The sequence below is a fragment of the Poecilia mexicana genome, unplaced genomic scaffold, assembly GCF_051168715.1.
Source record: "Poecilia mexicana isolate PSO_F unplaced genomic scaffold, ASM5116871v1 scaffold_23, whole genome shotgun sequence".
In the NCBI taxonomy this organism is placed as follows: Eukaryota; Metazoa; Chordata; class Actinopteri; order Cyprinodontiformes; family Poeciliidae; genus Poecilia; species Poecilia mexicana.
The window spans coordinates 22,070,395-22,089,616 of NW_028263392.1; the positions used below are offsets into that span (position 1 = coordinate 22,070,395).

At 44.6% G+C, this 19,222-nt stretch overlaps 1 protein-coding gene across 4 annotated transcripts in view; it reads left to right on the forward strand.

Moving 5' to 3' along the window:
- The window catches only part of vps13c (vacuolar protein sorting 13 homolog C), an 88,103-nt gene that overhangs the window by 65,148 nt on the left and 3,733 nt on the right, over positions 1–19,222 (forward strand). For 3 of the 4 annotated variants that reach the window (XM_088003235.1, XM_088003232.1, XM_088003233.1), the window contains 20 exons: positions 1,097–1,201; positions 1,277–1,432; positions 1,508–1,633; positions 1,702–1,835; positions 2,880–3,006; positions 9,915–10,150; positions 10,377–10,521; positions 10,629–10,769; positions 10,849–10,930; positions 11,000–11,069; positions 11,151–11,262; positions 11,339–11,452; positions 11,592–11,722; positions 11,806–11,887; positions 12,001–12,114; positions 12,201–12,276; positions 12,367–12,530; positions 12,609–12,654; positions 14,318–14,441; positions 15,519–15,633. In XM_088003235.1, coding sequence (XP_087859361.1) covers positions 1,097–1,201; positions 1,277–1,432; positions 1,508–1,633; positions 1,702–1,835; positions 2,880–3,006; positions 9,915–10,150; positions 10,377–10,521; positions 10,629–10,769; positions 10,849–10,930; positions 11,000–11,069; positions 11,151–11,262; positions 11,339–11,452; positions 11,592–11,722; positions 11,806–11,887; positions 12,001–12,114; positions 12,201–12,276; positions 12,367–12,530; positions 12,609–12,654; positions 14,318–14,441; positions 15,519–15,633 — 2,400 coding nt within the window. Of the gene's footprint in view, positions 1–1,096; positions 1,202–1,276; positions 1,433–1,507; positions 1,634–1,701; positions 1,836–2,879; positions 3,007–9,914; positions 10,151–10,376; positions 10,522–10,628; positions 10,770–10,848; positions 10,931–10,999; positions 11,070–11,150; positions 11,263–11,338; positions 11,453–11,591; positions 11,723–11,805; positions 11,888–12,000; positions 12,115–12,200; positions 12,277–12,366; positions 12,531–12,608; positions 12,655–14,317; positions 14,442–15,518; positions 15,634–17,648; positions 18,061–19,222 lie in introns of those variants that run through there. The other variant, XM_088003234.1, reaches the window with a different exon arrangement.

The window sequence follows — 19,222 nt, forward strand, 5'->3', positions numbered from 1 at the left end:
TCAGAACCACGAACCGATTGTTCAGTTGAATGTGAAGACTTTTCTATATTTGTTCCTAAGTTTTTCTCTCACAGGTTTAGTGATGTGAAAACTTATTTACCCAACATTTATACTGCAGTTAGGGCTGATCGCTGATATTTACCTATATGAATACATCAGACGTCGCCGTAACAGATTATTTTCTGTATTTGACCTGTAATTTTAAAGCCCGACCGTCATTTGACAGGTTCACACCCTTGGCTGGAGCTCATGGCAGATGTTATAGACTTTAGGGTTAGTTCATCGCAGAGGCAACTAAAATCAGATAATAAAAGATCCTTTCTGAATATCATCTCATGGACTCTGAACTAAATGGGTCTTTCTGACCGGAGCTGATGGACCGGACGCTTTGGAGCGTCTGGTTAGGAAGCGCTTTACAAACCTTTGGTTGAAACGGCGCCTTTAATTCAAGTCTCCATTACAGACCAGAGAAAACTAAAGAGATGCAACGTTGTGTTAATTTATAGTCTAAAGAGGAGCTGCAGTTTATCTTGAGGAAGATAAACGGCCTCGACATAGGCAGAAGTTGATCAGACCGTAAGATGCAGAACCAGAACCAATTCAGTCCTGTGGTTTTAACAAATGGAGCCTCCTGGTTCACGTTACCCTGAGGCCTCTGGTTTACATATAGATGTGTGTGTGTGTGTGTGTGTTTCTCCACCATTTCGATCATACCACTGGCTTTTCTTTGCTTCAGTTAAATTTCACACAATCCTTCACTACATCACCAACACACAGCAACAAGGGGGAAATAATCAGCTGTCAATATCGGCCCAGTTTCACTTATCAGATTGATCAGCCCTAGGTCAATCAGTCACTGGACATATTTCCTCCATCACTGGATGGTTTTCATCCATCCATCAGATCTGCTTTTTCCTAAATCAAACTTCGGCTCCCCAGATGCTGACCGGCTCAGTTTTGGTTTTTCTGCCTGAGCCTCCATCTGGATTTGGGTCTTAGCATCTTCTTCCTGCATGTGAATTGGAATTTATTTCATAAGGAACAGTGCGTATTAATCAGCATGACTGCGTTAAAACAATGTGTGGTCGCTTTGCAGCTGCAGCTCTGCATCTCCACCAGCTCCTTTTCTGACGGCTTCTCCCTGGACACAGTGGGGAGCTACGGTTGCGTCCGCTGTCCCTCCACCAACATGGACTTTCTGGTACGTCCCATTGTCTCCTACTGGTTTTAGCTCCGAGTGGCTCTTCTGTGAAGTTCCTCCTGTCGCCCCCTGCAGGTGGGTGTCAGCATCCAGATGAGCAGCTTCAACCTGACCAGAATCGTCACCTTCAGTCCGTTCTACACGCTGGTCAACAAGTCTTCATACGAACTGGAGGTGGGAGAACTCCTCAGCCAGACGGCCACCAGGTGGCACTACGTTCCGTCCACCGAGGTGAGGAGAACCGGCAGCAGAACCCGGTCCGGGTCAGAACCTGGCCTGTTTCGATCTCCTGCTGTTGTCTTGCAGTGCCTCCCTCTGTGGCCGGAGAATGGCTCCAACAAGCTTTGTGTCCGAGTGGTGGGATCACTGTCCCACTCCAAGTTCTTCTTCTTCAGTCAGCAAGACAACGGCACCCTGCTGAGCATGGACATGGTCAGTGTTTGTCTCTGGACCTTTGACCTTTAAAGCACTTCCAGTCTTTGACCTGAGAGTCTTTGCAGTGTGGAGGGATCATGGTGGACATCAACGTCTCCAATCACGCCACCATCATCAGCTTCAGTGAATATTATGACGGAGCCGCCCCCGCCCTGCTGATTAACCACACGCCCTGGGCCACCATCAGCTACAGGCAGAGGTCACACACACACACACACACACACACACACACACACACACACACACCTAACCGTAACCCTACCCTATCACAGGAAGGTTAGACAAAACGGTCCAAAGAAACCAGGTTGCTGCAACGTATCAGAAAAGATTAACATGATGCTATCCGACAGGTTTCTTCTCTCATCTGTACTTCCATAACGCTGTGACCTTTAACCTTCTGGGTGGTGTAATTAGTGTCCAGTGTGAGCATGTGGTGCTCTGAACAACTGGCTACATGTGACAGTTGCGGCCCGGCTCAGATGACCGCACCAAGAAACTGAGGGAACTTGACACCAGAAACTATTCTAAGACGTTTAGAGGCTTTTATTATTAAAATGAAGTCTAAGGGAAGGAGGCGGCAGCCCAGGAATCGCTGCACCGACGTCTGGTCCTCCGTCAGGCACAGATCCTCTTCAGACATTGACCAGCTGCTCTGCTCCCAGGTACGGCCCGGTGACGCCTTCATGTGCGGTCGGTCCATCTTTGGCATCAAGCAGAGGAAACAAATGGGGAGACAGTCGTCTTGGAGGAAGAAATGTATTCAGAAAAAGAACCCAAATGATTGTTATGATGGGTTATTATAGAAACTTTTGAAATCAGATGGAAGAAGAAACAACAGCAAAACTCACACACTGAGTGGAAATGTTTCTAGTCAGTGTGACGGGAACTGGGGAGATCGGGACTGAACAGCTTCAGACCCAGCAGAAAAGATGCTGACCGCAGGAAAGGCTTCAAAGGAGCAGAATGATTGGAGTCTGGAGTGAAGGAAGAAGGTCGTGTGATTTGATTTACTCCCTTCCAGAATGACGGGCGCTTCAGGAAGAAGAGGCCGATGAAGCGATGCTCCCATGGTTTCTAAATCTTTCTCTACTAACTGGCTGATAACATTTCAACCACTAAACACCAACCAGGTCCTCTGTAACTGTGGCCCGTCCCCATTGCAGATAAATTGGCTCCAGACTGAACTTGACGCTCGAGTCATTTTTTTCTCCTCACCCTGAAACTATATTTCTGACTCCTGCAGTGGTTCAGAGGTGATCCACAAGCTGGAACCCTGCGAGGCCCGACGCTTTGTTTGGGACGACCCTGCAGGAACCCGCAAGCTCTGCTGGAGCTGCAAGGAGCATTCAGGGGAGCTGGACCTGCTGCAGGTCTGTCTGCACACATCTTCATCTGTTTCAGGGCCTTCTGGACGGTAGACATACGGTTATGTTCATAATAATAGCAGTGTGTTTCAAAAGGTGGGTAAATCTCAAAATTTGCCAAATAAATTGTATTTTAATAAGAACAAATGCATCGAGGACTCTGCACATTCGATTTCAAAACAGGACAATCAGAAAAAGTAGCTGAACATAATATTTTACGGAAAATCAAGAGATATAATAAAAAAATAGCGGTGTTGACATCTTTCTTCATAAACTCAAAAATATACTGTATAATCTAGGAAATCCTTGAAGATTTAACTTTCCTGTGAATCATAAACTAAGTTTAGTCGATCAATTCTGGCCAGCAGGACAACCGTTCTACGTTCCACAGTTAAATGTAGCTTCAAGACATCTGTCTTTTTTTTACTTATTTTTTATTGAACGTTTCTGAACAGATTCAGTGGAGAGGCATCAATAATTCATCTTCATATACAATGTTAAACATCCATGTCCATATTTAACTGGTTATAAAAGTGGCATCCTCCTTACAGCTCTAATCGCTCCATTTTCCCATTTTACAACAAACTGGTCCTCCTGCAGTCTCAGTCTACGTGTGATTTTCTCCTCCACACCGCTCAGCCACCGCTCAGCCACCGCTCAGCCACCGCTCAGCCACCGCTCAGCCACCGCTCAGCCACCGCTCAGCCACCGCTCAGCCACCGCTCCACCGTAGGCGGATCTTGTCTATACCATAAAGTCATATTACCTTTTGAATGACGTCGTGTGTGAGGCAGCCCAGGCAGAGTGTTTTACATGATCTGGGTATTCCATACCCCAATATGTTTTTCAAAATGAGACAAACATTATGCCAGTATGTGGTTAGCTTTTCACAGGACCAGAATGTGTGTGTGGCCTACATCAGTCTGACCACAGAGTCTCCAGCATGGCTGTGAACTGGAGACCATCCTGGTCCTGATCTTTGGGGTTATGGAAAATCTAATCATATTTTTCCAATTAAATTCCCTCCACACACGGGAGCAGGTGGCTGTGCACTGCACTTTACAGATTTTAAACCATTCCTGCTCTCTTATGTGTTCCTTCAGTTCCTCTTCCCATTTTTCTTTAATAGTAGATGTCTCCCTGCCTGCCATCCCTGGTACAGTGCTGAAATAACTCAGAATTTATTTCCCTCATAGGCCTCATGAAATATCTCTATTTTACTTACGCTGGTTTTTATCTCTTTCTCATAATAATCTTTTATTTGCAGGTATCTATACTGGTCTTGATCCTCCAGTTCATATTTGTCCTTTAAGCTATTAAAGCTCAGCAGTTTGCCCCTTTCAGCCAGTTTACACATTGCTGTAATACCTTTATCTCACTGTTTGAAACTTATAAATTCCTGGTTTGAACCTTGGGTCCCAAGCAAACCAGCTCAAACTCCTTGTTTCCTTCTCTAATTTATAATGATCAATTACTGTGTTCCATATTTCTATTGTAGTTTTAGTTATTGAATCTAGCTTGTTGCTTAATTTGCATAAGAGTTTTTTTTTTATGTCCCATTAAATTTCTAGCTTCTATGTCTTTCCTACCCATTTCCAGATTCTTCCATTTTGAAACATACTCATCATTGCACCAACATACCAGAGGTCTAATTTGTGCGGCCCAGAAATATTCTTTTAGGGCTGGTAAACCCAGAGCTCCTCTGGGGAGGTTTATATCTGATCCTGGGTTTCTTCCCGTTCCATATAAACCTTGAAAGCAAACTCAGTTTTTTTAAAATACTATCTTTATTAGGCATTTTGAGATTTATACAGACAAACATATAAATAACAATCGAGAAAAAAAAGACAAAACTTTCACAGCACAGCTACCAGAGTCAGAAGAGAAAATTTGGAGGCATGTAAAGAAGTCACAGCATTCTCTTGACAGACACCAGTTGAGCTACAGACTCAATGACATGTCGTTTAGGTTCACTTTGTTAATTTAGAAATAATTAAGAACATTTTCCCATCTTCTTTTAAAGGTATAAAATGTTCCATCCAGACAGTATCTCAATCTTTCTAATACAATCACTTCAGAAAAAAGGTTTTCCATAGCTGGATCGATGGGGCATCACAACCTGTCCATTTAACCATTATCACTTTTCTGGCCAACATTAATAAGAATTGCACAGTCTCTTTGTGAGTACCCAGGTGAGTGGGTATGAGTCCAAGTAGACAAAGCACTGGACCAGGATGAACTGTTTGTCCTATAGCAGAGCTGATTTTGCGACACACTGCCTGCCAGAATGCCTCTATAATTTTACATTCCCATAGGCAGTGAATTCTAGTTCCTGTAGCTACTTTACATTTAGGACAGTTTGGAGAGCTTCCTGGTGTGTACTTGCTATATATATATGGAGATATGTATACATATTATATTGCATTTCTTTATATCAGTTACATACTGAGATTCTGGAAGGCAGAGTCAAGATGTCTTCCCATGCTTCTGAATCAATTGTGCTTCTCAGAGTTCTGCTCCAGGTTGATCGTAAATTCTCCAAGTTATCTTTCCTTAGCGTTTGTAACTCGGCATAGAATCTTGACACAAATCTCCCACGTTTATGACAATCAAGAATAGCTTTATCAAGTAAATAACAATCCACCTCTAATGAGTCAGTTTTTGCCTTAACATAATGCCTTAGTTGAAGGTATTTATAGAAGTCCCTGGAAGCAATACCATATTGGGTAAATTCTTCAAATGTCTTGAATTTTCCGCTATGCCACAGATCATGCATCCTAGCAACGCCAGCATCCCGCCATGACCTAAGATCAGGACCAGCGCCCTCTACTGTCAAATCCGGGTTGTCTACCAGTGTTGTCAGACATGAAAAGTTTTTATTCTGTCCAAACATTTTCTTCAGAATATTCCATGCTTTAATGGTATTAGTAATTAGAAAATTATCTTTAGCCATGGCTGGGAGTTCTCGTTGTCGTTTATTTAACAGATTTATTGAGTGGTAGGGTTTACAAACACTTTCTTCAATCCTTAGCCATGCATTAGCATGCTTTTGGGTAGCCCACATTGAAAACTCACTGTTTTAAAAAAAATCATTTGGGTTTTTCAGATAAATCAGAATGTCATCTGCAAACAGCCGTATTTTATGTTCTTCCCCTCCTATCTCCACCCCTTTTATTTCCTCTTCCTGTCTAACCACCTGAGCTAGTGACTCTATAAACGATGCAAAGAGACTCGGTGAGACGCAGCATCCCTGCCTCGTTCCTCTCCAGAGTAAATCTTCCTGACAGATTGCCATTTATTTTAATCCTTGCAGTTGGCTCCCAATAAATTGATTTAATACAACTTATAAATGTCTCATTAAATCCAAATCTTTCTAAAACCTTATACAATTGACCTGTCGAAGGCTTTTTCTGCATCCATACTTATCAGAACTGCCCCCTCCCCTCTACCTTGCAGATGATCTATGATATTTAGAGTTCTCCTTATATTGTCTTGTGTTTGTCTTTCTTTAATAAAACCAGTTTGATCCTCATCAATTAAATCCTGCATTAAATTTTCCATTCTTTTAACTATGATGGAGGAAAACAGTTTATCGTCTACATTTAGTACCGATATCGGTCTGTAGTTGTGGCAGTATTCTTGGTCTTTGCCTTCCTTTGGAATTATGGAAATAATGGCTTCCTTCCAAGAAGGAGGCATCTTGCCGTCCTGAGACTTTAGTTAAACGAGTCATAAAACTGGTGTTAATTCTTCTTTAAGGGTTTTATAAAAAAGAAGCCCCTAGAGTGTAGGGGTGCCCAAGTCCAGTCCTCGAGAGCTACCATCCTGCAACTTTTAGAAGTACCCTTACTCCAACAGACCGGGATCGGCTCTACAGAGGCCTGATAACGAGCCATTCATTTGATCCAGGTGTGTTGAAGCAGGATGCATCTGAAAGTTGCAGGATGGTGGCTCTCGAGGACTGGACTTGGGCACCCCTGCCTTAGACCATCTGACCCTGGTGATTTTCCTGTTTTAGTCCTGCCAATTGCCTTTGTTATCTCTTCCACTGTAATTTGACAAGTCAGTGTTGCATTTTGTTTAGTGCCTATTGCTGGTAAATCCAATTTTTCCAAAAAGTTTCTCACCTCTAAAGAGATCTCTCTTTAAGCTTAACCAGTCTGAACTTCCTGTGTGACTCTGATTGGAGGAACAACTGAGAGTTGACCATTAACCTTTACTTTGTCATATGAGCATTAGATCAAAATAATAAATTACTTTTACCAAAGTTTCTTCAGTAAACAGAATGAATACAACCACTCTCACAGACACAGAGAACCTAAAGCAGGAACACATTGGGAACCAGTTGGTTTGTATTTCCTGGTTTTGCATCATGAGAAGCATTTTTTTACGTCAGCCCACAAGTTTTCTATGGGATTAAGGTCTGGGGATTGTGCTGGCCACTCCATTACTTGAATTCTGTTTTTCTGGAACCATGATGGGTCACCGTTTTGCCGAAATGCCCATTTCCAGGACATTTCCTCTTCAGCATGCGGCAACATGACTTCTTCCAGTTTTACTCCAACTGGTCCATGATCCCTGGTATGTGATAAATAGGACCAACACCATGAGAAACATCCCATATCATGATGCTTGAACCACCGTGCTTCATCATCTTCACTGTGGCCTGAATTCAGTTTGCAGGACGTCTGACAAACTGTTTGTGGCCCTTAGAACCAAAAGGAACAATTTTACTTTCATCAGTCCACAAAATATTATGCCATTTCTTTTTAGGCCAGTATGTTCTTTGGCAAACTGCAGCTGCTTCAGCACATCTTTTTTTAACAGTGGGACTTTGCAGGGGGTTTCTTGCTGGCAGCTTGGCTTTACATTGACGTGATGTGATTGTTGCAGCCAATCGCAGATCTTCTCTGATCCTCCTGGAGCTGATCATTGGCTGAGCCTTTGCCATTTTAGTTTCAGACTGAGCCATTTGAATAGTTGTTTTTTTTTTCTTTCTCTTCTTTCTGGTTTTGGGTGCCATTTTAAAGAGTTTGAGATCATTTTAGCTGAACAGCCTGTCATTTCTGCACTGCTTTATGTGTCTCTCCCCTCTTTTATTAATTCTTAATTGGGGCCTGCTATGCAATGCATGGCAGGAACCTACTGTTCTACTCCCAACAAGCAATCTCTTTATTTATTTTTCTTCCATCACCGTTAATGCGACCGTACCGCTCCGTGCACCCCCACAAAAATGGTATCAAGACGTTCAGCTTGATCCCAAGAAGGGAGCTATTATTTTTGTGGGATTCTGAGTTAAAATGACGACATAAATTGAGAAAAACGAGATGATGGAGATTGAGTGTCTCACAGAATCAGTAATCTTTCTTTCTGAAACACACACAGCAGAGGTCTGACTCCAAAACTCTGTTTAACTCCCCCTCACTTTCACAAATATCGCCCTATTGACCTCAAAGTTGGTCATGACATAGATACACATGCCTGCTCCCGTAAAATATTTTCAAAATTTTTCTAGGGCTTATGATTTTTTGTCAGGGTCCTTGAGACCGACTGTCTCAAAAGTATAGAAACTCTGTCTCCAGCATACTGTCTGACAGAGAGAGCCAGCCCAGGTGCAGATGGTTAATTACCATAGCAACGGGGCCCAGACAGAGCCAGCCCAGGTGCAGATGGTTAATTACCATAGCAACGGGGCCCAGACAGAGCCAGCCCAGGTGCAGATGGTTAATTACCATAGCAACGGGGCCCAGAGAGAGGCAGTCAGCAGTCTCACAAACAGGCGCAGTGACAGGTCTCAATGCATTGTGGGAAGAATACATATTTCCTGTGACTATTCATATTTTGCTTACGTAAAATTATTTCTCTGAATTTTTGAGTGTGAATTAAAATCCTTAGTATGAAGGTTGAAAAACTTCTAGAAATAAACAATTACTCACGGTCCAAAATTTTTATTTTGGACCGTGAGTGAGAACCACATGTGCGAAGCTTATAGTCGTCGGTCTCAGGCTGAGTTTCACAGTGCATGGGGTTCAGACACTGTAGTGTAGTGGTGAACCCAGTCAGCTATCGCATTATGGTGATGGACCTGGTGGTGAACCATGTCAGACCTGTACAGATGTGTTTTCTGTGGCTAAAATGCTAGGTCCAAATCAATGGGCACACTTCTGCAGGCCCCATTTAAATTTCTTCAGGAATTTTCTAGTTAAACAATACTCTTCTTCTGAACAGTGTCATGAAGCGATTCCTATTACTCTTTGTTCAAGAACAAATGCACGTCCAGCAGCATCAGTTGCCTTGATCTTACATAAGGGTCACCTGCTTAACACCTATTTATTTCCTATAATCAATGACCTCTCTGATTGAACGCAGGACTGCTACTTTTTGAACACGCCCCTTTCAGTAAATGATTCAGTTTCACAGAATCAGCAGCTTGAACATCAGGCCTGTTGGGTCTGCTGGTTTTCTAACCCTTTACTAAACTTCTAGAAACGTACTGAGGTGTAGAAGTTGAAAGTCAAACAAAAACAGTGAACACAACTGTACGTCATTATAGTCTTACCTGAAGCTTCTGCAGCCACAAAATGAGCAAAGTCCTAATCAATTCACGAGACAGTATGTATTATTGAGGTTGCTACATGTTTTTGAAAATTATGGCCGAAGCAAAATGAAAAATCCGTCAATCTCTTGAAGACCCAGAGGTGTTTGCAACATGGAGCTAACAGAAAATACTTTGTGTCTTGAGAGTTGCTGGAAGGTCCAGCTGCTGATTTGAAGACGAGTTCCTCCTGTCTTCCAGTAGCTAACTCTGGGCCCTTCAGTCCTTTCTGTTCCACAACCAGCTGCCTGTAAATGTGGATGCCGTTAAAACCTCCAGCACAGCCGCTTCATAGAGCGTCTCGCTTTGCCTCCTTCAGGATGATGTGAGTCAGTTTACCTATGATGGCCAGGCTCAGATCCACTGGGTGTCCTTCCTGGATGGACGGCAGCGGGTGCTGCTGTTCACCGAGGACACTGGCGTGGTCACCAAGGCTCGGCAGTCGGAGGAGCTCGAACAATGTCAGCAGGAACTGAAAGTGTCTCTGCAGAACCTCGGCCTGTCGCTCATCAACAACGGCAACCGGCAGGAGATTGCGTACATCGGCATCACCAGGTAAACTCCATGATGTTATCTGACTGAACAGTGGAGGCACAGATGCCTCCAGAAACACATTAAAAAAACTTTTGAATCATTGTACGATAATTCTTGAAGTGTTTTTAAAATAAATATGGTAATGCCACAACAAATATCCAGGCACTTTAAGCCTTTTCAGTCATTAGTTAGTCCTGAGCGTCCAGCGCTGCTGATGGAGTGACTCTGCTGCGGTTCTGCCTCACAGCTCCGGCGTGGTTTGGGAGTTTAAGCCAAAGAATCGCTGGAAGTCCTTCAGTCAGAAGAACATCAACCAGCTGGAGAAGGTTTACCAGAGTCAGCTGAGTGGGAAGACGGAGGGAGGCTGGGTCAGACTGGACAGCAACCTGGAGGTCAGAGGTCACCACAAGCAACTCAGTCAGGGGTCCATATGTATTTATCTGACCCAGACTTCTGTCTGACGAGATGACTGTAAGTTTATGATGTCACCCGTTGCTAGGTGAACCTCCGTCCAGCTGTCATGATGATGCGGCAACCCCATTCGTGCCCTGTGAGGAGGAACTTCCTGTCTGGGATCCAGGTGGAGTTCAAGAGGTCACTGCACCAGCGCAGCCTGAGAGCCCAACTGCACTGGCTGCAGGTAAACGTTCACACACCTGGACACACACTTGGACTGAACCTCACTCTCCTAGACTCAAACACTGGTTTATTGGTTACAGGTGGACAACCAGTTGCCCGGTGCGGTTTTCCCCATCATCTTCCATCCAGTCCCTCCACCAAAGTCCATCGCTCTGGACTCAGGTGTGTCCTTCTATTCCCATTAAGCCTCAAACTTACTGCAGAGAGTCTAACTGAGTTCTGCCTCCTCAGAGCCGAAACCCTTCATCGATGTGTCTGTCATCACAAGGTTCAACCAGCACAGCAACGTCACCCAGATTAAGTAAGAACCACAGCAGGGAACCAGGTTCTGTGAGCGAGACCTGGATTCAGGTGAGTCTTCTAACCTTCCTGTGTGCTTCAGGTACTTCATGGCTCTAGTTCAGGAGATGGCGTTGAAGATCGACCAAGGTTTCCTTGATGCTGTTGCAGCTCTGTTCAGCCCAGCTGCTAACCTGCAGAATGATAGGAAGAAGGTGAAGAAAAGCAGAAACTGGATATTTTCCTCAAACTTCACAGATGAGATGTTTCTTTGAGCTGTTTGTGTTTCAGTCGGGACTCATCGAAGGAGATCTGAAGCGCCTTCAGGCCGAGCCGACCGACGCCTCTCTGTCCGACGTGTCGGGACTCAGCTTCTTCGAGCATTTTCACATCTCACCTGTCAAGGTAACTTCAGTCCTGCTCTCTTTGCTGGATGAGACTGAATTCATCTAATATGTTATGAACCTCCAACCTGAGAGTTGTTTCTGGAGGCTGTCCAGACGGCTGTGCAGAAAGCCCTCACTGGTCCCGCTTTGCCTTCCAGCTCCACCTCAGTCTGTCTCTGGGCTCCAGTGATGGTGACTCTGTCCAGGAGAACCCCATTACTCAGTCCCTGAACCTGGTGCTGAAGAGCATCGGTGCTACTCTGACCAACGTTGACGATATCATCTTTAAGTAAGTATCCTCTGTTTGCGCAGAAATGGCTGCTGAAGTAGTTTCTTTGTCTGGATGTTGATTCTCCTCTGTGTTTCTGTCAGACTGGCCTTCTTTGAAGTGAGGTACCAGTTCTACAGCAAAGAGAATCTGATGTGGGCCGTGGGCCGACACTACTCTGAAGAGGTAACATCGTTGCCCTTCCTTAGCCTGATCCTCTAACTGTCCAGCCTGGGATGTTGGGTCGGCTCCTGCCAAAGTGTGTGTTGTGAACTTCTGGACTTCTGATCTTTCTGCAGTTCCTTAAGCAGATGTATGTTCTGGTTCTCGGCCTGGATGTGCTGGGTAATCCGTTCGGAGTGATCCGAGGCCTGTCCCAAGGCGTGGAAGCCTTCTTTTATGAACCATTCCAGGTAAAACATCTAGTTTATCGCGAGATCCACATGAAACCCGACCCAGGTGGAGGTTCTGATGGAAAGGGGTTCTGTGTGTTTGCCAGGGAGCCGTTGAGGGTCCAGAGGAGTTTGCTGAAGGTTTGGCGATCGGGGTCCGCAGCCTTTTTGGTTCAACTGTTGGTAAGAGCCTTGGAGAAAGATGTTGATTTAACTTGTGACGGCTCCCGATTTCTGTGGTTGGTGCTTCCAACATGGGTGTTTCTCCTGTAGGTGGCGCTGCAGGAATGTTCTCCAAGATCACAGGTTCCATGGGTAAAGGCCTGGCTGCCATGACCATGGACAAGGAGTTCCAGCAGGAGCGCCGGGAGGACATGAACCGGCCAGCGAAGGACTTCAAAGACAGTCTGGCCAAAGGAGGAAAAGGACTGCTGAAGGTCTGGAGAGGAACGGTTCTGGTTCTGCTGGACCAGCAGTGATCTGATGCATCTCAGTAACAAACCGTGTCTCTGCAGGGCGTTGTTGGTGGGGTTACTGGCATTGTCACCAAACCAGTGGAAGGTATGTGTTTGATGGCTCCTATTTGTTGGAAACACAAAGTTCAAGTCATTTTCAGGAGAACAGAAACAAATTTTGGATTTCTGACCCTAAATAAAAGAAAATACAAGTTTTATGAAAGATTAAAGCTTTGAACTGTTCTCCATGAAATCCCAGAAACACTTGTTTTCTGATTGACACCTGACTCATTCCTGATCCGGATCTTTTAGATCTGGATTCTGGAAACCCTTCAGGTTCTATAAAACCATCTGAACTTCCAGGGTCACGACCTGTTAGATGATGTAATCTTCTGGATTATTTGATCCAGATTCTGAAAATATAATATCCCCTGTCACTTCAAATAATAGTAATAAATAAAACAGCAACTTTAGAAGCATTAAATGATTTAATCTGTTTTGTAGGTAAAAATTCAACACTGCAGCACTTTTTATTGACTTGTTTATTCAGCTGATTATGAAATGTTACTGAAAAGTCTCTCTACATCGGACTCTCTCCAATCAGTTGGTTTAAAAACAAATTGTCTGGCAGGTCTCAGTGGTCATCCTTCCACCTGCCTTTAAGTATCCAGGGGTGTTCCACCAGGTTCTGTCCTAGGTCCCCTTCTTTTTATAATCTATATTAACAGTTTCAATAAAAATCTCCCAAATGCTAATTGTTGTCGCTGTTTTATGCTGCAATACAGTTAAAAGTTCACCAAGCAGCTTTTGATGAGGTTGTGTGTAATCTAAAGTTAGTTTTAAACACTCAGATATCTAAAGTAAAGTTTATTCCTCCATCATTACTGTTGAGGCACCGGATCGAGGCTCAGAATACATTTTTAGGTTTTGTAATTGATTTCTTTGTTCCCCACAGCTTGTCAAAAAGTTCAAGTTGGGTTTTTATTTCAGAATTCGATTTTATCATTTGAGGCTAGGAAACGTCTTGTTGCTGCCACTTTTTGCCCATTTTCGATTATTGTGCCGTGAATTTTATGCTTGTATGTTTGAGCTGCATTCTGGGTCTTATGGAGCGTTTGGCTTTATCACAGGTCGACGGCGTTCCTCTCTGCTTTTATCCAATAAGCCATCTTGGGTTTTACTGCCCGTCTCTCTTGTCCCTCATTGTCACAACATTCCCAGGCAGTTATGGATGATTTAACTTTATCAACTGTTTCTAATGTTCACACTGAAAATCCTGCAGAAAAACTTTAAGTTGAATTAGATGGTTTTTAAGGCCTCGGCTTGTAAATAAGGCTTTTTTTTGTAAATGCTTTAACATGAATTTGTATTCTAATCCTATTTTCACTGCCTGTGCTGTTATTTTTCTTATTTGTTGTATTTTCTTTGGGTTTTGATTTGTGATTCTGAATGTTGCTGCCAGTCCTGATTTCTCTTGAAAAATAGATTTTTAATCTCCTTGAGATGGAGACACCTGGCTAAATATAGATTACATACAACATCAATCTTCTTTAGCAGATCCACCTGACCGTGTTCTGTCGACCCATCAGAACCTCATGGATCGGGTCCAGATCACTGAAACCCTCCTGATTATTCATATCTTTGACCCAAAACTCTTTGCTTCATTTTTAGCAGACCCTCGAAACCAAACCGCTCAGAACCGGTTGGTTCTGAGGCAACTGACTCACACCTGGTTGCCATCTGAAGCCAGCCTGTGTTTCTGTCCGCAGGGGCCAAGAAGGAGGGCGCGGCCGGTTTCTTTAAGGGCATCGGGAAGGGCCTGGTGGGCGTGGTGGCGCGGCCCACCGGCGGCATCGTGGACATGGCCAGCAGCACCTTGCAGGGCATCCAGAGGTGAGATTCGTTTCCTCCGGGAACTTCCTGTGGGCGTCTAAATGTTGTTGCCGTCTCTAATTTTCACATTTTTCTGCTTTTGTTTTCTGTCTGCTGTGGTTGTTGGGATTTCTGTTCTTTGTGTTCTTCGCTGTTTGGGGTGTGAGTATCCCACCTGAACTGTTGGAGCTGTGCTCTGTCCATCGCTGCTGTTCAATCAAGTTGCTGTTTGACTTGATGGAGCTGAGCTTTAACCAGCTGCAGATGTTTGCATGTTAAGTGATGCTGCACACCGACAGTAAGTCACAGCATCGTGTTTTGTGCACCGGGTCCAACTCGCCGCTTGTGGCTCCGCCCCTCTGTCAGCATGTTGTTTGGCCACGCCCCCTGAGGAGAACTTCCTGTCCCGCCTGCCGGAGCACAACGACAACTGCATGAAAACTTGTCGGCGCCTTTTCTTCTTCGTTGACTTCCCTACGAATTAAAACCATCGCCATCGACTGAAAGGAGGCTGAAGTGCTCCTGGACGACCCGATGGATGGTCCGATGTTCACTGCAGTCAGAACCGGTGTTGGTCTGACCTCAGGGGACGGCGGTCCGACGGGTCTGAATGGTTCTGATTGGTTCTGGGTTGCATGGTTCTCACTAACAGCTGCTCTGTCTGTTGCCGTTTTGCGGAACTACTAAAAGTTTTGGTGCATAAATGTTTATGGAGCTTCTGAGGAGTTTCTGTTTTCAAATTAAATCTTGAGATTTTGTGCAAATGAATTTAAATGTTGATAAAAAATAATGATGATGTCAAAGTGAACAAATTCCCACTGAGATCAGATGGAAGGAGCTGAAATAATGTCTCCTCTCCTGGTTGGAGGGGCCATCTGTCATGTGACCCATAAATAACCTGTTGAAGTTTCACGCTGCCCCTGCAGAGGCCCCACCAGGTGAGCCTTACCTGAGAGCAGCAGCTGCAGCATGACTGGGCTCGGCTCAGAGTCTGGATCAGAACCGTCAGTCCGCTTGAGCAGGGCTGCGACTCCACACCACTCTGAACCGCTCATTCAAGTGTGTGTGTGTGTGTGTGTGTGTGTGTGTGTGTGTCAGAGCGGCCGAGGCGACAGAGGAGGTGACCAAACTCCGGCCGGCCCGTCTGATCCGGGAGGACGGGATCATCCGACCTTATGACCTGACGGAGTCGCAGGGTTTCGACCTCTACCAGGTTAGACTCTTCTCTGTTTCCATAGCAACAAGGCATGTTTTCCTGCATGAGGTTAAAGGTCAGAGGGAACCTAGAGGAGCAGACGGTCTGATGTTCCACACCAACATCTGGTGTGTACCGACACTTTAACCCTTTTACGCCGGAGTTTCAAGCGTCTGCCTAAATAAACGTTCCTTATTTTAATTGTAAGTAGTTCTTTAAATGTCCTGTGAGATGATATACTTACCCATGTATCGATAGCAACTGGAACTTTCAATATCCAGCAAGTTATTTTCGCAATATGCCGTCTATTAAACGAGTGCCCCCCGGATTAATTACCTCTCTGCAGCTGCAGCTGTGAAGTTGCTGTATTAACCCGATACTTGCTGGAAAGGGCAACGCCTCCCCTTTCAGAAACCGTTGGAATTTTTCAGATAGCGCTACGTGTGGCGGAATTACGGTACTGCAAATTTGGATGTGTCGCCGGCGACACATCCCGCCCAGAAGGGTTAACCGGGTCAAAAGGTTCCTTCTCCAGAAAGTTTTTAAAGTTAAAAACTTTGAAATAAACCAACAAACCTGAAGAAGAATCCAGTTAGAGGTCCAGAAAAACCACAACAGAGCCGTTCGCTTCAGAGGAAACCCGAGGAAAGAAGGTTAGGATTGTAGAGGAGCTGCTGCTGGACAGGAAACTGCAGAAGAAGAAATTCTTCTAAATCAGCCCAGCAGCTGCGAGGACACAGAGAGGAAGAAACTGGAACTGCAACTCTTCATGTTAGTCTTTGGCAAACAGAACATTTTAGATTCAGAAAATCTAATTCACCAAAAAGTCTCAACTTTTCCAGTTTTGAGGTAAATCTAAGACAATGATCAGTTGTCTCAATGCAGGTTGCATCAGCCCAGATACGTTATCTAATAATATCTACTGTGTTGTATTTATAAGCTACACTGAACAGAAATATAAGCCCCGTGTCAAATGTCAGTTTTATGAACATTTGGGTTACGCAATATCTAGAGAAACTCAAACTATATTTTCAGTAATTACTGATCTTCATATCGGCATTGATATCGTGGTTCGGCCGTTTGTAGCGGATTGACAGTCATGATCGGGGTCAGGATGAGGAGTCTGATTCTGACCCAGTCGGCTTCCCGTAGCGGTTACAGACAGTCTGAGGTCTGATGCGTCTGTTCAGACCGATCAGCTGTGTCGCTGGTCTGAGCCGATCCTCCGATGGACGAGCCGATGTGGCGATCTGGAGTCGGTCAGACGAGATGAGGAGGATCTGCAGTCTGTTGGAAACCAGCTCTGAAACGGCCGGCGGTCCGATACCGGAGCTGCTGCTCTGCTGGACGTCCTGCATCCAACACGCCAACGGCTCCACAGAACATCTGAGGCTTTATGACTGGAGACATCATGTGACCTGTTGGGGCCTTTTATTGTCCAGTTGTTTTCATCTACCCAGTGGACATGTCCCACAATGCACTGAGTAAATAACTCACTGAGTGATGCTCACTGACAGCAAACTGGACTAAACATTATACACAAACCAAGAGAAATATTAGTTTTGAACAAGAAAATGTCAGCAAATGCTTATTTACAATTAACTCCACATGGCAACAATATCTGACGGGCCTTTATATTTCTGCTCAGTGTATTTGCTTGCTGAAAAAGTTAATCAGGGTTCTACAGAACCTTGACCTGGTTTAGAAAAAATATGTTTGAAATATTGAATCACAGTGAGAGAAACTTTAGTAATAATCTAGAAAACTCATAAAAATACTATCACTAGTAGTGTTACTGCTACAACTACTAGTAATAATGTTACTACTAGTAGTAACTAACAATGGCAGAACCTGTAAACCACCCTGTCAATGTTTCCTCTGCATTTCTGCTCCCATGTCCTTCATCTCCCCCTCCTCTTCCTCGGCTCTTTTTCTCATCGTGAATCACTGGCTTCACTTCACCAGATCAGAGGAAATTTGAGGTGGAATAATTCTAACCTTCTTCTTCTTCTTCTTCTGCTTCCTTCCTGCAGCCGGAGGAGGACTTGGCTGGTGATGAACATTAACCCCGTCAGTTTCATGGTTCTTTGATATAATCCTCGTTAATCTACAGATATTTATAAATGTTGAAATCTGAATATTAAATGGAGATCAGATTTCCATGCATGCAAACCAAACATTTTTACTCCCATCTTGTTTTTTCTAAACTCTCTCTGCTTTTTACTTTTGGTTTCTAATCATTTGTAGTTCATTTAAAGCCAGTGGAGAGGAGCCAACTCTAGACTTATTTTATATAAATAAATTCATCATGATGTTGCTTTAAAGTATTAGATGTTAATGTCAGGATCTCCACACGGTCGTATTGGATCGAAACGTTAACCTTCTTGTGAAACTGGCTCCGTCATCAGTTTGTGTTCAAAGTTTAATAAAAATATGTGAAACTTGTTTTCTTCTATCAAGCATTTTGTCATCCCATAATCCATAAAGTCTTGAAGCTCCTCCAGCTCCAGAACTCTGAACAGGTTCTGCTGAGATCTCTGAAGGTCCCAGCAAAGTATTTCAGTTTGGATGACGGCTGGACTTTGACTAGACCAGGGGTGCTCAAGTCCAGTCCTCCAGAGCTGCCATCCTACAACTTCCAGATGCATCCCTGCTCCAACACACCTGAATCCAAAGAACGGCTCGTTAGCAGGCCTGTTCAGTCTGACCCTGGTCTGTTGGGGTCAGGATGCTTCTAAACGTTGCAGGACGGCGTTGCAACATCTTGGTTCTTTTTTCTTATGGCCATTCTGTTCTTCATCAGCAGCTTTACAGACAGACTCTAGAAAACTTTGGTCTGTAGAGCAGATCCCGGTCCATTCGGAGGCTGCAGCCCCGATCATAATACCTCCACCACTGTGCTGTTTCTGCTTTTCTCCATCTTGTCCAACGTCTCCTCTCTGGTCTCGTCTGTCCAGAGGACACCGTCTCAGAAGCCTCGTCTCTTCTAACCTCAGTGCAGTGGCCAACTTGTGCCTAGACAGAAGAGGCTTTCAGTGTGACATGACCTTTGACCTTTAACCTGCTAACTGAGGCCTATAGAGCTTTTGGTTTCTGGTCATTTCTCTGAGCTTCATGCTCTGACCTCTGACCTCTGAACCTGCTGAGATGTCTGAGAGTTTCCCTCTTTGGAGGATGATGGACTCAAAGTAGTTCAGAAATGACCTTTGACCCTTCCCAGGCTGATGAGCAGCAGAAGTTGCTGACATTGTGTTGCAGCACCTGCAACCTGTAGAGCAGCAAAACTGGTTTAGTAGAGACGCATTGACGATCGGTTCGTTGACGATCGGTTCGTTGACGATCGGTTCGTTGACTATCGGTGCGTTGACGATCGGTGCGTTGACGATCGGTTCGTTGACGATCGGTTCGTTGACGATCGGTTCGTTGACTATCGGTGCGTTGACGATCGGTGCGTTGACGATCGGTTCGTTGACGATCGGTTCGTTGACGATCGGTGCGTTGACGATCGGTGCGTTGACGATCGGTGCGTTGACGATCGGTTCGTTGACGATCGGTTCGTTGACGATCGGTTCGTTGACGATCGGTGCGTTGACGATCGGTTCGTTGA